Genomic DNA, 17,827 nt, shown 5'->3' with positions numbered 1-17,827 from the left:
GAGACTTTAAGGTGCATTAACTATCTTCAATTTTTAATGGGGAGGAAGGAATGTGGATTAGGATCCGATCTCAAAGCAGGCACCCTTGGTCCAAAACTGGTCTTTTATATTCCAAAACCTAGGAGGAAGACGTCGGAGAAGGCAATGGCACCCCACTCCAGTACTCTTGCTTAGAGAGTCCCGTGGACAGAGAAGCCTGGTGGGCTGCAGTCCATGGGGTCGCTAGAGTCGGACCCAACTGAGTGACTTCACTTTCACACATTGGAGAAGGACATGGCAACCCACTCCAGTGTTCTTGCCTGGAGAATCCCAGGGACGGGGGAGCCTGGTGGACTGCTGTCTACGGGTCGCACAGGGTCAGACACGACTGAAGTGACTTAGCAGCAGTAGCAGCAGGAGGAAAACATAAAAGGTCAACATCATAGATCTTTAGACAGGCCTGTACGGGGAAACAGAGGAATATCCTCATAGAAGAGATGGCAGACAGAGGTCACCTGCAGGTGTGGCCTGTGGGGCCTGCCTGCCAGATTCTGCTTAGGACCGAGTTAGGTGTAACTGTGCTGCCTCGATGGCTGTATGAAAATCTGGATATCAGTGCTCGCTTCGGCAGCACATATACTAAAATTGGAACAATACAGAGAAGATTAGCATGGCCCCTGCGCAAGGATGACACGCAAATTCGTGAAGCGTTCCATATTTTTATGGATTAAAGATCTAAACGTAAGACCAGAAACTATAAAACTCCTAGAGGAGAACATAGGCAAAACACTCTCTGACATACATCACAGCAGGATTCTCTATGACCCACCTCCCAGAATATTGGAAATAAAAGCAAAAATAAACAAATGGGACCTAATTAACCTTAAAAGCTTCTGCACATCAAAGGAAACTATTAGCAAGGTGAAAAGACAGCCTTCAGAATGGGAGAAAATAATAGCAAATGAAGCAACCGACAAACAACTAATCTCAAAAATATACAAGCAACTCCTACAGCTCAACTCCAGAAAAATAAACGATCCAATCAAAAAAAAATGGCCAAAGAACTAAATAGACATTTCTCCAAAAAGACATACAGATGGCTAACAAACACATGAAAAGATGCTCAACATCACTCATTATCAGAGAAATGCAAATCAAAACCACTATGAGGTACCATTTCACACCAGTCAGAATGGCTGCGATCCAAAAGTCTACAAATAATAAATGCTGGAGAGGGTGTGGAGAAAAGGGAACCCTCTTACACTGTTGGTGGGAATGCAAACTAGTACAGCCACTATGGAGAACAGTGTGAGATTCCTTAAAAACTGGAAATAGAACTGCCTTATGATCCAGCAACCCCACTGCTGGGCATACACACTGAGGAAACCAGAAGGGAAAGAGACACGTGTACCCCAATGTTCATCGCAGCACTGTTTATAATAGCCAAGACATGGAAGCAACCTAGATGTCCATCAGCAGATGAATGGATAAGAAAGCTGTGGTACATATACACAATGGAGTATTACTCAGCCATTAAAAAGAATACATTTGAATCAGTTCTAATGAGGTGGATGAAACTGGAGCCTATTATACAGAGTGAAGTAAGCCAGAGGGAGAGACATAAATACAGTATACTAACGCACATATATGGAATTTAGAAAGATGGTAACAATAACCCGGTGTACGAGACAGCAAAGGAGACACTGATGTATAGAACAGTCTTGTGGACTCTGTGGGAGAGGGAGAGGGTGGGAAGATTTGGGAGAATGGCAATGAAACATGTAAAATATCATGTAGGAAACGAGTTGCCAGTCCAGGTTCGATGCATGATGCTGGATGCTTGGGGCTGGTGCACTGGGACGGCCCAGAGGGATGGTATGGGGAGGGAGGAGGGAGGAGGGTTCGGGATGGGGAACACATGTATACCTGTGGCGGATTCATTTTGATATTTGGCAAAACTAATTATGTAAAGTTTAAAAATAAAATTGGAAGAATAAAAAAAAAAAAAAAAAAGAAAATCTGGATATCAGGATTAGGACTAGAACCTTTGAATCCAGGCATGCCCAAAGAGAGTTCATCCTGGGAGAAGGCCAAATGAAGTTTCCTGTGGAAAGGGACTGGATGCCTATTAATCACAAGTTAATAAAAATGTATTTGATCACTTAGTATCCAAAGATAGCCACTACCAGATCCAGATCCTGTCTTTTTGAGAAGTGGAATTTTTTTCCTTTTCCCTTTAAATCTGGGCTGGCCCAATGACTTAACCAACAGAATGGGGCAGAAGCCACATCGTGGCAGGTAAAGTGACCCTCAGGACTTCCCTGGTGGCTCAGTGGTAAAGAATTGGCCTGCCAATGCCAGAGACACAGGTTTGATCCCTGATCCGGGGAGATCCCACATGCTGCTACTACTGAAGCCTGCACGCTGAGAGCCTGTGCCCCACAATAAGAGGAGCAACCACGATGAGAGGCCTGAACACGACAACTACGGAGTAGCCCCAGTTCACCGCAAGTAGACAAAAGCCGGTGCGGCAACAAAGACCCAGCGCAGCCAATAAATAAATAAATAAGTAATAAAAAAATAAAATGACCTCTTCTCTTTGAAGGTGGGGTGGACACACTGGCTCTCTTCTGAGACCAGGTTATTAAGACTAGGGCTTCCATCTCAAAGGGGCTCTGTCTCTGTGATCACTCTGCTGGGGGAAGCAGGGGGCCACGTGATGAGCAGCCCTAAAGAGATGGTCGCCCTAAGGAGGAACACTGGCCCTGAGACCAGCAGCCGGTGAGGAACTGAAGTCTGCCAAAGACCACACAGCGAACTTGGAAGTGGACCCTTCAACCCCAGTTGAATCTTTGAAATTACAGCCCTGGCTGACACCCTAACTGCAGCTTTATGAGATGCTCTGGGCCAGAGGCACCCAGCTAGACTCCTTCTAGATTCCTGACCTATGAAGACTATGAAATAACTGTTGTTTTCAGTTACTAACATCTGTGGTTTTTTAAAAAATTACACAGCCATAAATAATGCACATAAGATGTTCTACAACTTATAAGCGTCTTAGAGGCCAGCCTTCATGCCAGGAGAAGCTCAAGCATGTGGAGAAGAACCAAGGTGTTCACGTTGACAGTCTCAGTCGCGCACACTCGCTGCCGCCTAGAAGAGACTCCAGATGCGTCACCCCAGCAGCTGCCAACCATTTAAGGCACTGCAGCTGAGGCCCTCGACATCATGGAACAGAGACAAGCCATCTTCTCTATGCCCTGCTGAATTTCTGACCCACAGGATCACTGAACAAATAAAATGGTTGTTTTAAGTCACTAAATTTTGGGGTGATGTGTTCCTCTGTAATAAATGACAACTACTAATTATTAGGATTTGCAGTAAGAGCTAACAGACCACATGGGGTATAAATCTGGTGCTTCTGACTGGTGTACCAAACATCAGTGAGTCCTTTACCAAATGGACAAACTGAGTAAGTGGATGCTTCGGGAGGTAGTGAGGTACATAAGCAAACATTATCCTGTGACCACAAGCTAAAATCTAAATCCATCACCTAATGTCTTGAAAATGTGAGCCATTGGTTAGACAACAGTTTAAGCCAGGCTCGTGTGCCTTGACTTTGTGCCGCATGCTGACTGACACCCGACAGCCAGTGAAGGTTTACACGCTCAACGAAGACCAGCAGTGGGACAACCAGGGCACCAGGCATATCCTCCAGCTATGTGGAGTGGCCAAAGGGCATGTCCCTGCACGTCTGTCCCTAACAAAACGTGGTCCACTGGAGAAGAGAATGGCAAACCACTTCAATATTCTTGCCCTGAGAACGCAATGAACAGTATGAAAAGGCAAAAAGCTATGACACTGAAAGATAAGTGCCCCCCCAGGTTGGTAGGTGTCCAATATGTTACTGGGGAAGAGCAGAGAGATAGCCTGAGAAAGAATGAAGAGTCTGAGGCAAAGTGGAAATGATGTCCAGTTCTGGATGTGTCTGCTGATGGTAGTAAAGTCCAATGCTGTAAAGAACAATATTGCATAGGAATCTGGGATGTTAGGTATATGAATCAAGGTAAACTGGAGTTTACATTGACATTTTAGGAATCAGTGAACTAAAATGGATGGAATGGGAGAATTTAATTCAGATGACCATTATATCTACTTCCTTTAGAAGAAATGGAGTAGCCCTCATAAGCAATAAAACAGTCCAAAATGGTTCGCTTCCAAGGCAAATCATTCAATATCACAATAATCCAAGTCTATGCCCCAACCACTAATGCCGAAGATGAATGATTCTATGAAGATCTACAAGACCTTCTAGAACTAACACCAAAGAAAGATGTCCTTTTCATCATAAGGGACTGGATGCAAAAGTAGGAAGTCAAGAGATACCTGGAGTAACAGGCAAGTTTGGTCTTAGAGTACAGAATGAAGCAGGGCAAAGACTAATAGAATTTTGCCAAGAGAATGCACTGGTCAGAGGTAAAACCTTCTTCCAACAACACAAGAAATGACTCTATATGTGGACATCACCAGATGGTTAATACTGAAATCAGATTGATAATATTCTTTGCAGCCAAAGATGGAGAAGCTCTATATAGTCAGCAGAAACAAGACCAGGAACTGTGGCTCAGATCATGAACTCCTTTTGCAAAATTCAGACTTAAATTGAAGAAAGTAGGGAAAACCACTAGGCCATTCAGGTATGACCTAAATTAAATCCCTTATGATTATACAGTGGAAGTGACAAATAGATTCAAGGGATTAGATATGATAGAGTGCCTGAAGAACTATGGAGAGAGGTTCATAATGTTGTATAGGAGGCGGTAACTAAAACCATTTCCAAGAAAGAAACACAAGAAGGGAAAGTGGTCATCTGAGGAGGCTTTACAAATAGCTGAGAAAAGAAGAGAAGTGAAAGGCAAAGGAGAAAGGGAAAGATATACTGAGTTGAATGCAGAGTTCCAGAGAATAGCAAGGAGGGATAAGACAGCTTTCTAAAGTGAACAATGCAAAGAAATAGAGGAAAACAATAGAATGGGAAAGACTAGAGATCTCTTCAAGAAAATTAGAGATACCAAGGGAACATTCGGAGAAGGCAATGGCACCCCACTCCAGTACTTTTGCCTAGAAAATCCCATGGACAGAGGAGCCTGGTAGGCTGCAGTCCATGGGATCGCTGGAGTCGGACACAACTAAGCGACTTCACTTTCACTTTTCACTTTCATGCATTGGAGAAGGAAATGGCAACCCACTCCAGTGTTCTTGCCTGGAGAATCCTAGGGATGGGGAAGCCTGGTGGGCTGCCGTCTATGGGGTCGCACAGAGTCGGACACAACTGAAGTGACTTAGCAGCAGTAGCAGCAAGGGAACATTGCATGCAAAGATGGGCACAATAAAGGACAGAAATGGTATGAACCTAACAAAAGCAGAAGATATTAAGAAGAGATGGCAAGAATACACAGAAGAATTGTACAAAACAGGTCTTAATGACCCAGATAACCATGATGGTGTGGTCACTCACCTAGAGCCGGACAACCTGGAGTGTGAAGTCGAGTAGGCCTTAGAAAGCATTCCTACCAACAAAGCTAGTGGAGATGATGGAATTCCAGTTGAGCTATTTCAAATCCTAAAATACGATGCTGTTAAAAGTGCTGCACTCAATATGCCAGCAAATTTGGAAAACTCAGCAGTGGCCACAGGACTGGAAAAGGTCAGTTTTCATTCCAATCCCAAAGAAAGGCAATGCTGAAGAATGTTCAAATTACCATACAATCGCAATCATTTCATATGCCAGCAAGATTATACTCAAAATCCTTCAAGCTAGGCTTCATCAGTACGTGAACCAAGAACTTCCAGATGTTTGACCTGGATTTAGAAAAGGCAGAGGAAACAGAGATCAAATTGCCAATATCTGCTGGATCATAGAAAAAGCAAGTGAATTCCAAAAAAAATCTACTTCTGGTTCATTGACTACGCTAAAGTCTTTGTGCATCACAACAAACTGTGGAATATTCTTAAAGAGATGGGAACACCAGACCACCTTACCCACCTCCTGAGAAACCTGTATACAGGACAAGAAGCAACAGTTAGAAAGTGAAGAGGAACTAATGAGCCCCTCAATGAAGGTAAAAGAGGAGGGTGAAAAAGCTGGCTTAAAACTCAACATTCAAAAAATGAAGATCATGGCATCCAGTCCCATCACTCCATGGTAAATAGATGGGGAAAAAGTGGAAACAGTGTCAGATTTCATTTTCTTGGGCTCCAAAATCACTGTGGATGGTGACTGTAACCATGAAATTAGAAGACGCTTCCTCCTTGGAAGAAAAGCTATGACAAACCTAGATAGTTTATTAAAAAGCAGAGACATCACTTTGCTGACAAAGGTCTGTATAGTCAAAGCTATGGTTTTTCCAGTGGTCATGTATGGATGTGAGCTTTGGACCATAAAGAAGGCTGAGTGCCGAAGAATTGATGCTTTCGAACTGTGGGGCTGGAGAAGACTCTTAAGAGTCCATTGGACTGCAAGGAGATCAAACCAGTCAATCCTAAAGGAAATTAATGCTGAATATTCATTCGAAGGCATGGTGCTAAAGCTGAAGCGCCAATACTTTGGCCACCTGATGCGAAGAGCCAACTCACTGGAAAAGACCCTGATGCTGGGAAAGACTGAGGGCAGGAGGAGAAGGGGACAACAGAGGGCAAGATGGTTGGATGGCATCACTGACTCAATGGACCTGAGTTTGAGCCAACTCCGGGAGATGGTAAAGGTCAGGGAAGCCTGCTGTGCTGCAGTCCACAGGGTCGCAAAGAGTTGGACATGACTTAGTGACTGAAAACAACAAAGAAGAGGATGAGGTGGTTAGACAGTATCACAGACTCAGTGGACATGAATTTGAGCACATCTCCTGGAGGACAAAGGAGCCTGGTGGGCTGCAGTCTGTGAGGTCACATGGAGTCGGACATGACTTACTGACTGGAAAACAACAACAATGTCCTGTTGGAATCAGAAACGTCCCAGCTAAAAGGCTCCATAATATCAGTATCTTGGCTGCCGCTAAAAAAGGCAGCATCAGTATTTTCCAGCATTATTTAGTTATCTGTTCACCCAACCGCCAAGAATTTGCCAAATCCCTGCCTCTAATTGATCTCAAAAAGAAGAGCTTTATCAAACTGAATGGGTTAGAGCAATGTCAAACACTCGGAGAAAAGAACAGTACTAATCACACGAATGTTACAGTGATAAGGAGTTAACACTGCAACAAACCATAAAAGAGCCTTTGTGACAGACAGCAGATGGTGACCATTGCAGGCTAGACTTCGGAAGGTGTCCTTCCTCAGAAAAAAGCCTGTGAAGCATGTAACAAAAAAGCAAACCTTTGTATCAAAGCTCCTAGACTGCTCAGGCATGTTCTTAGGGACCATGCACTCCAACTCTGTTCTTCTACCGGAGCAGAGTATACAACTCTCATTCCCAATATCCATAAACAAAGAGGAACAAGAATGGGGAGGAAAGTCTACACACGTATGTGTGTCAACTAAATTAGCAAGGTGATCTTGCCAGACTTTCAGGCACGCGTTTTGGCGACACAAGACTCAACAGCATGGGCCTGGGAAGAGCAATAGCAACTTGCCACATCCTGTTGCTCCCATGCTGGCATCTCTCCTGGCATCACCAGCTTCTGCCCAGGAACTTGTGATCCTACTACACATGGACCAAGGTGCTGGTGTGCCAAGTTGCTTCAGTTGTGTCCGACTCTGTGAAACCCTATGGACTGCCAGGCTCCTCTGTCCATGGGATTCTGCAGGCTAGAATACTGGGGTGGGTTGCCATTCCCTTCTCCAGGGGGTGTTCCCGACCCAGGGACTGGACCCAGGTGTCTTATGTCTCCTTCACTGGGAGGCAGGTTCTTTACCTACAGCACCAGCTGGAAAGTGCCCCTGCCTAGGAAACTTCACCAAAAATTCAGTGGCCTGCAAGTTCCAAACAGTGGAAACTGACTAGTGGCCTATTTGGGAATATTTGAAAAAACATTAATTAATATAGTCATGTGATACCAACTGTGGGACAGGTCCAATGCACTTGATGTACGATATACTGTATAACTGGTACTGATTCATCTATAAATGAATAGATGAATAAACAAATAAACATCAAGTCAAGGAATAAAGAGTCCTGAAGTGAGCTATGTGACAATGCCTCCATAGTCCAGCTGCGATACAGACACCACTGAGAAAGCATTTAGCTAATGTGGTATCAAGCAAGAGAGTATTCTGTCATCAACGCTAGTCTGGCTAATAATGATGCTGAAATTAATCAAGTTTTTATAGTAAAGCAGTATTTTATGTTGTACCTGTTGTTTCTGAAAAGAAAGGTGTTCACCACCACAGCACAATCCCACTGGAACATGCACCAAAAAAGGATTATGTATGATCACTGTTAACGTCACAAAATGAATGAGAAAGAGGAATATATAGAACCTAGATCAAATTGCCAACATCCGCTGGATCATGGAAAAAGCAAGAGAGTTCCAGAAAACCATCTATTTCTGCTTTATTGACTATGCCAAAGCCTTTGACTGTGTGGATCACAACAAACTGTAGAAAATTCTGAAAGAGATGGGAATACCAGACCACCTGACCTGCCTCTTGAGAAACCTATATGCAGGTCAGGAAGCAACAGTTAGAACTGGACATGGAGGAGCCTCCGAGCTTCCCGGGCCGGCCTCCGGGTCTCGTGTACCCCTGGGCAGTCGACCCCCTCCTACCGGCCCGGCGGGCCCGCCGTGGCCCGGCCATGAGTGCGGCCGCATGATGCATCCCTGCCTGGGCCGCTGCAGTCGCCGCCGCCGCCCCCGCCCATTTTTACAAAAAAAAAAAAAAAGAACTGGACATGGAACAACAGACTGGTTCCAAATAGGAAAAGCAGTACGTCAAGGCTGTATATTGTCACCCTGCTTATTTAACTTCTCTGCAGAGTACATCATGAGAAATGCTGGGCTGGGAGAAGCACAAGCTGGAATCAAGACTGCCGGGAGAAATATCAATAACCTCAGATACGCAGATGACACCATCCTTATGGCAGAAAGTGAAGAGGAACTAAAAAGCCTCTTGATGAAAGTGAAAGAGGAGTGTGAAAAGTTGGCTTAAAGCTCAACATTCAGAAAATGAAGATCATGGCATCTGGTCCCATCACTTCATGGGAAATAGATGGGGAAACAGTGGAAACAGTGTCAGACTTTATTTTTTGGGCTCCAAAATCACTGCAGATGATGACTGCAGCCATGAAATTAAAAGACGCTTACTCCTTGGAAGGAAAGTTATGACCAACCTAGATAGCATATTCAAAAGCAGAGATATCACTTTGCCGACAAAGATCCATCTAGTCAAGGCTATGGTTTTTCCTGTGGTCATGTATGGGTGTGAGAGTTGGACTGTGAAGACAGCTGAGTGCAGAAGAACTGATGCTTTTGAACTGTGGTGTTGGAGAAGACTCTTGAGAGTCCCTTGGACTGCAAGGAGATCCAACAAGTCCATCCTAAAGGAGATCAGTCCTGGGTGTTCTTTGGAAGGACTGATGCTAAAGCTGAAACTCAATACTTTGGCCACCTCATGCAAAGAGTTGACTCACTGGAAAAGACTCTGATGGTGGGAGCGATTGGGGGCAGGAGGAGAAGGGGACGACAGAGGATGAGATGGCTGGATGGCATCACCGACTCGATGGACATGAGTTTGAGTGAACTCTGGGAGTTGGTGATAGACAGGGAGGACTGGTGTGCTGTGATTCATGGGGTCGCAAAGAGTTGGACATGACTGAATGACTGAACTGAACTGAATGGTGTGCATTTCATTAAGGGAGTATTAGGAAATAATTTGGACTTCCCTGGTGGCTCAGATGATAAAGAATCTGCCTGCAATGCAAAAGACCTGGTTTGGTCCCTGGGTTGGAAAGATCCCCTGGAGAAGGAAATGGCTATCCCACTTCAGTATTCTTGCCTGGAGAATTCCATGGGCAGAGAAGCCTGGTGGCCTAAAGTCCACAGGGTTGCAAAAAGTTGGACACGACTGAGCAACTTACAGGGAATGATTTATGAAAAAATGTAAAGGGATAAATTATTATGAAGTTAGAAAAGATGAAGCAGTCTTTTCCCTTCCTTCCTGAGAAGTCCTGTATTAACACACATGGCCCATACTGGTTTGCCTTTGGCAAGCTTCCTGTGTCCATTAGCAAATAGGTAAGCCAAGGTGAGGAAAAGCTTTTCCAGGCATTTTAGTAGATTATGAGTCCATTACCAGACAGATCTAGTTACAAATGTGCCCTTTTTTTCAGCTAGATGATAATGCAAAGCACAAAACTACCATTACTTCCAACTGAGGGAGATATGTGCAGCCTGGAACACTGGCCAATGAAACAAAATAATTGTTACTTTTTGCCCAAATATTATCTTGTTAATCAGTGTTTCTGGGGCACAAGACCATTCATTTCAGTTCCAGAAAGCCATATCAGACGCTTTTAAGTCTCAGGCACAATGATGTTTTTCACTAGTTGGGATTGTAGACATGCCTTTAGAGTCATGTGACTCTGAGCTCCATGATCTAGAATAATCATATCCCCACGGAAACTCAGTTTGCTCATCCTATATTTAAACTCGCTTCCCCTGCCCTCTTCTTTGCCTTTTTAATAGGCTGAAACAAAATCGCTATTGATCTCTGACTTCAGTGATTTCTGTCATCAAACAATCTGATATTTTCCTCATTTCTCATCATCGTTTGATCCGTCAGCCTGGTGCAATTCTTGGCCAATGGCCATGTTAATTTTCTACTTGAAAGAACACAAATAGGATACTGCTTGTGACGAAGGTAGTGGGGGGAGCTTGGGGAATAGCCGTCCGTCTTGATGCATAGCAATTAGCCTGGCAAAATGAAACAGGAACACGATTGGATCTGAAACCTAGCCAAAACTGCCTAAAGGAAAAAAGGTCATTTTGTTGGCGGTATTAAGTGGCTTTTTAAATAGTGGCTACTGACAGTTATATTTGCCCTTTCAAAAATGGTACGGGCAGTGTGACATCAGAGATCTCCAGTTTCCATGGTGATTATTAGTGATGGCATTTCAAATGTTATGGTTAGGTTCTACAGTATAAATCTCTGCATTTGACACTATAAGAGAGGGAAGAGAAAAAAACTGCTTCATTGTAACATTTTTAAAGGAGAGAAACTGATCATCCAAGTAGATAAACATCATGGCTTTTAAGTAAATAGGATTTGTTCATCTTAAACAAATGAATGTTGATAGAAGCAATATGAGGAAGTTGATGAAAGATACTATAGCACTTGAACTTAATAGGGACTAATTAATTGCTTGGGTATTTAGCAGCAATTAACTATTATTTCCTGCCTGCATATTATTTCATAAGCTGATTGTTCTCATACTAGTGATTTACCCATTTTTATATGTAGAAAGAGATTATTTTCTCATGCTGAAGCAGCTAATCCTGAGTTAAGAAATAGTCTAAGTAGGGAAAAACCTGTCTTCCTCTGCAGTTACGGACAAGCTGCAGGGTGAAGACTGAGTGAGCTTCTCTGGTCCACGTGAACATCCCTCAAAGGCAGGGCATCATCTCCTCCTCCTTCTATCTGCCCTCTCAGCCCTAGGCCCCTGCACACAGGAGACACTCCAGAAATGCAGCAATTCTGGTGTTAAGAAATTCATTATTGCTTTAATTTAACATTCAGAGTTGATGGTTAATCTGAAAACACACAGTTTACCAAGACAATTTTATATACTTAGGCAGAATGAATAAACTTAAAAGTCACTCTGATGGACTTCCCTGGTGGTCCAGGGGCTCAAACTCCACATTACCAATGCAGGGGGCCCACATTTGATACCTGGTCAGGGAGCTAGATCCCACATTCCAGAGCTACATACCCCAACTTAGGGAAAAAAAAAAGATCCCACATGCCACAAGGAAGATCAAAGATCCCATGTGCCACAACTAAGACTCAGCACAGCCAAATAAATATTTAAAAAAAAAAAAAAAAGACACTCTGAGACAGTGTTTCATTTGATGTTGATAAACGGGTTTTCAATTTTCTCATGTAGCTATCAAGTTAATCTTTTATAAATCAGCTGCAAAATACACAACATGGACCTTTTATAAACAAAATATATTGAGACAACAAATAAAAAACAATTTGTGTTTTAATATGGAAAAACAGCATATATGGAATCTTTCTGACTAGTCATTCAAATCAGATCTACTGTGTAGTTAGTCATATTGTCCAGAGGCAGAAGACTATAAATCCAAGTAACAGAAACAATCTGCTGGCAAGATAAAGGGAAATCATAATGAATCAGAATTTAATTAAAAGAATTCTACATAAATGCATGCCTCTCACAGTCAGTGTAACCAGAATGATAAGTGATCCGTCTCTCCCTTCTTCAAGCGACTAGTTATGCCAGGACAGAATATCTAGGCTAGCACTGTGTATGAGTTACACAAAAGCCTACAGACCAGAAGGATAGATTTACAAATCAAGGGCAAGGTCAGGAAAAGAAAAACAAACAAGCCAGGTAGGACACAGATCACAGAGTATTGCCAGATGGGACTAAAGTGGACAGGCATCCACTTCCTTTCATAGACAGGATTAGCGACCTACGGGAAACTTTATCATCATTTCTATCATCAAACACCCAAACTGAAGGAGACTAATTACTCATGAAATTAAAGGGTCTCCTGGTATGGTTTCATAAAAGAATCTACTTAATATGAAATCAGTAAAAACACAATTGATCTTGTTGAGAACTAAAAGAGATGAAGCTATTTAAGGGGCACATTTCTAGACTGTTAGAATGGCAAATGATAACCCAACACACTTATTTTTAGTAAAGAAATAAAGGTCCATGGAGATTGGAGCAACATTATTCAAGATGATCACAAGGAGAGCTGCGGCAGTGCAGGAACAGAATCAACGCCCCGGCCCAAGCGTCTCTTCTTACACATCACGTCTAATGAAGTACTGTGAAGAAATGCAGCACCGAAGCACCAGCACCATCATAAGATTTTCATTCTAAGGATCACTTACGGAGAATAACTGACTCTTTACAAAAAACTAATTAAAACACACACACACAGCATTGTACTTAAATCAGGAAGACCAAAGTCAACTGAACAAATAAGGGAAGGAAAACAACCAACCAAGAAACACATTATGATTAAAAACCAACAAGAACACTTTAAATCTGCCCTCCTTGAAGTTCTGAATAATGGACACCTCAGGTGTCTAATTCAGGAACTCAAGTAGAACACTAACATGTTACTAAATTAGAGAAATACAATGCATCACACACAGAGTAAATGTTCTTAGTGTTTTCATCTGAAGGGGGATCAGATCTTGGGTCAAACAGAAAGTCAAGGCCCTAGATGGATTCTTCAGTACAGGGCACTGGTGAGGGCTCATAGATCAGAGACAGGAAGTACCACTTCCTCCCACAGGACTCACCTGAGTACCAAAAGCGCATTTCCAGGGCTGCTCCTGTAAAAACCTGCTGGCCATGAGAAACCCCGGTACAGAAATCCAGTAGTCCACCTGTGACAGCTAATAGTGAGAAAGGTTCTTCCCTGTTATTTTTAGCAAGTCTCTTCTTGCTATTTTAAAAGTTCAACAAGCAGATGATCTGAAATTGAGCTATTATTTAGATTAGAATAATAACCTAGAAAGAGCACAGATGCGGATTTCCACTTAGTAAGACACTGTTCAAAAAACAGAAACCGAGGTTCTTACAGGTAACTGAATGTGTCCCTGGGCAAATCAGACGCTCCTCTCTGCATATAACATTTCAAAAAAGAGAGAGACAGCATGAAGGCAAATTAACTAAAGCAGAGAAGTGACAGAATACAGATGCCCTTCAGTTTTAAAATTCATCAGGTTCCCACGATACCAGAAAATCACACAGCTGCACATCAGACTTAGGGAATGCAGGCACTGCCAGGGTCACACAGAATACCTTTACCTTAGTGATCTGAAACAGAATACTACATTTGGAAGAGAATACTAAAACCTCGCTACTCAAAGTGTGATCTGAAGACAATCAGAATGGTCCTACCAGGAGCCAGTTAGACACCTAGGCCTTCAGGCTCCAACCCAGACCCAACGAGTCAGAATCTGCACTTCAACAAGATCTCCAGATGATTCACAAACCCATTAAGGCTTGGAAAGCACGGTACTACTGAAAACACTGACAGTTCGCTGGCAAAAGAGGCCAGCTGAAATTTCAGGTGATTCACAGATGCACACGTATAATGAGCTCTGAGTCAGTCTGGCCCTTTCCTGGTACTGGGGAAGGTTGACTTCTTGTCAACCACAAGCTGAACAATTGAGAAGTAAACCTTTTTTAATTACAAATACTGGCAACCAAGCAGGTGAGCTTCATTGAATTCCCACCTCTTTACAGGGTTTAAGGTAACAGAAAAAACACAAAGAACAGACTTGTGGTTGCCAAGGCGGGAGGTAGAGGATGGATTGGGAGTGTGGGGCTGGTAGATGTAAACTGTTACATTTAGGAAGGTCCTACTGCATAGCACAGGGAACTATATTCAATAACCTGGGATAAACCATAATGGAAAAGAATATAAAAAAGAATTATGTATGTATATAACGGAGTCATTTTGCTGTACAGCAGAAATTAGCGCAACATTGTAAATCACCTATACTTCAATAAAAAATATTTAAGATAACATAGAAAAATATAGAGAGCTAGCAGTGTTAAAAAATGCTTTATTAATCTGTCTGGAAAATGCCAAAAACCACAGCCAGATTAAATAATCGATTAAGTGAGCCTGGGTCATTACATTTTCATAACTGTAATCATTAAAATCTGGGCAAAGGTATTGATTTATTGATTGGTAACAACTGATTTTTTTTTTTTTAAGTTTCATTTAATAATGCTGGAGGGAAAAGTAACCTGAATCTTGATCAGGGCTTTCACCATGTTAGCTGCTTATTGAGAAGAGCAAATTTTGTAAGGGTATGACACTGAAGAGTACAAGTGAATGGGTGTAGTCATGTTATTTTTTATTCCACTTACACCAGACTTATCTTTTCACGCCCACTTCCCCCAATCACCTGATGTCCTAGGTGAGGCTAAGGGGAATGCTTCCAAAAAAGGGAAGAAATCTGTTCCCCAGGAACAAAGTCATTGAAAACAATTTTTAAGGAGTAAGGAACTCTGTCTAGAAACATCTTGTACTAGCAACGACGTTCTATTTTAATTTTCTGAACAATACTCACAATTACCACATTAACTTATGATTTTCTTAGATTTATTCATCTAATTTCATTTTCCCAGACAGAGTAACTGGGCAACGAAGCACAAGAGACCATGAGGAGATAGGGTACAGGAGGGTACCATGAAGAAAGGGAGCATGAGGAGATAAGAGAGACCATGAGGAAGACAGGGTACAGATTACTCATCTTGCCACCAAAGAGTGTCTGCAAGCTCTATTCTGCCAGACTGCTTACAGGAATTTTCTTTGTGCCAGAGCACCACCAGTCTTTCCCTATTTGGCTCTGCCCAATTCTGAATATAATAATCATAAACAGAGGCAAGAGAGGCCTTGTTAGGGGAACCACTGACTAAAACCACCCACCCTGGCCAGGCCTGAATAGTAACCACTTGCATGAGTTCTATTAAATAAGAGATCCTGATAAGGAACGCAGAGATAACAAACTACCATGAACTGGAAGAACTTGGGAAAGGTCAAAAGGAGAGTGGAGACATCAGTTCATATGTCTACCAAACTCCCAGAATCCTTCTCGCTGGAATCCATCTACGCTGAGCGATGCGTGCACCTCCAGGAAGGACCCTGAGTCAGAACAACGGGCCAGAGGCAACCTGGAAACTAATCCCATCACCATAAAAGCTGAGACTGAGCCACGCGGCAAAGCAGTCCTCCTGGGCTCCTTACCCTTCTGCTCTCCACCCGGGCGCCCGTTCCCAGTGAAGTCTCTTGCTTCGTCAGCATGTGTGTCTCCTTAGACAATTGATTCCCGAGTGTCAGACAAAAGCCCACTCTTGGGCCCTGGAAGGGGTCCCCCCTCCTGCAACAGCCTGAGATACTTTTAATTGTGGTACCAAGTTAACAATGTGAATGAATCATGAACTTTGCCCTCCCCCTATGCCTACCCCCAGTTACCTGATATAACAGCTATTTTCCCAGATCCATGTTCTTCTCTGGCTATTCGTTCTGCTTCCTCCATCAGCAGCATGCCAAAGCCCTACAAAGAAGCAATAAAGGGGGTTAGGGAACTGTGAAGGAGAGAAGTCATTAAGAGGGGTCCATAAAACAAGAAGGCTGATATTTAGTAGCTGCTAAACTCTTTAAAAGTGACAAAAACCCATTTATAGGCATAAGGAAAGAAATGATTCAATTATACCAAAAGTACTCAGTGGCAGACTACGAATAACTGCAACAAAAGCCATCCCAAGGTATTTTGTGGATGATGTAATCTAGTCACAGCAAGGGAGGAATTGCCTGTCAATTTCTGTCGCTTTTTAAACAAGTTCTAGGCAATCTCCAGGTGATGAAAGTCTGGAGCATCTAATCTTGTATTATTAGTCACCCTTTCAGTTTCTAAAAGGCTTTTGGAAACCAGGCAATATTCTTAAATAATCAATAGATTGGGGGTTTAATGCTAGGTCCACCATTAGCAGTTTTAACTTGCTCTCCTGAAAGTGAAAAAAAGTGGTTATTTATTTAGGTTGTTTGGGGGAGTAGAATAGTGTGCCACTATCTTTTAGCTTGCATTGACAAAGTGCTTTAAAATTTCATAAGTGCTTTCTTTCACATTATCATCTTCCTTCGATTCCAAACTAGTTGAATCACACAAAATTGCTGGTATTAGATCATTTCTGACTTTCAAAAATAGCAATTTCCTATGGTTCAGTCTATTATTATATTCCACTTGATTGAGTCTCAATTCGTCTCTCCCTCCCCCTCCCTCATGCCCAAAGGGCTACAATTTAAAGAGAAAACCTCTCTGAACAACAGTAATGTTGGTTCCTCTATTTCTGTGCTTTCCTTTCTCCTTTCCTCTTCCTTTTCTTCTCTGCCCTCCCTCTCCCCCCTGCAATCCCTTTTCTCTTTTCCTCCTTTGAGCGACTTCTTAACCATAGTCAAACAGAAATTCAGTCCAGGATACCTGATGCTGAAATTTAGTGGGATCCCGACTGCTTACGGGAACCACACTTCCGTACACGTGCAGCTCTCGGACTATGGACACACCCCCAACCAATTCGAAACGGAATGTCTCCTCTGAACACTTCCGTAATCTCAGGAGGCCAATCAAGATGTCCTGATCTGGGTCTTCATACGATAAGAAGGTTTCCCAGCCTCCATTTGCAACATAATCTCTTCTCACCAATTCAACCTGTTTTAATAAAAAGCCATACAAAACTTTTTTTATAGAAGAATTAGAGAACAAAGTACATTTCTATAATTATATACATTTAAACTAATATCTATAATTAGGGATAGAGAATAAATAACCACAAATTACGTTTCTTTTTACTTCTCTCCTCTCAATAGCACTGACTATAAATGAGAATTTGTGCCTTGTCTATAGATGATGTAAGAAGAAAACTGTTTTACCATTTTATAAATATATGAACCTCATTAACCTTAAGATTCTTACAGGGTTTGGCTCAGTTAATACTTCCATGGATTTAAATCTCTCAGCCACTATGAAAAGTCTCTAAGGTAAAATTATAAGTTATGTCATGTATGTAGTTCTTGGGAGCACCCCCCGGGCCCCAGAACAGTCAGGTGCTCAATGGTTTTTAGTCCTCACCTCT

General features: G+C 42.5%; 1 protein-coding gene and 1 non-coding gene across 4 annotated transcripts in view; one reads left to right on the top strand and one right to left on the bottom strand.

The window, feature by feature from the left end:
- ELP3 (elongator acetyltransferase complex subunit 3) overlaps positions 1-17,827 on the bottom strand; it is a 122,656-nt gene that overhangs the window by 25,345 nt on the left and 79,484 nt on the right. For all 3 annotated transcript variants that reach the window (XR_011465197.1, XM_005900067.3, XM_070376001.1), the window contains 2 exons: positions 17,176-17,403; positions 16,170-16,251 (listed from right to left, as the gene is read on the bottom strand). Coding sequence is in view for 2 of the 3 variants with exons in the window: in XM_005900067.3 (XP_005900129.1) it covers positions 16,170-16,251; positions 17,176-17,403 (310 nt within the window). In the remaining variant the exon portion in view is untranslated. The remainder of the gene's footprint in view (positions 1-16,169; positions 16,252-17,175; positions 17,404-17,827) is intronic.
- LOC138989057 (U6 spliceosomal RNA) lies at positions 595-701 on the top strand. The gene has a single exon (XR_011465291.1). It is a non-coding gene; the product is annotated as a U6 spliceosomal RNA (small nuclear RNA).

This window comes from Bos mutus, chromosome 8 (genome assembly GCF_027580195.1).
Source record: "Bos mutus isolate GX-2022 chromosome 8, NWIPB_WYAK_1.1, whole genome shotgun sequence".
NCBI classification, from domain to species: domain Eukaryota; kingdom Metazoa; phylum Chordata; class Mammalia; order Artiodactyla; family Bovidae; genus Bos; species Bos mutus.
Note: the sequence above shows the minus strand (reverse complement) of the source record. Positions and strands in the feature narration are given on the sequence as shown.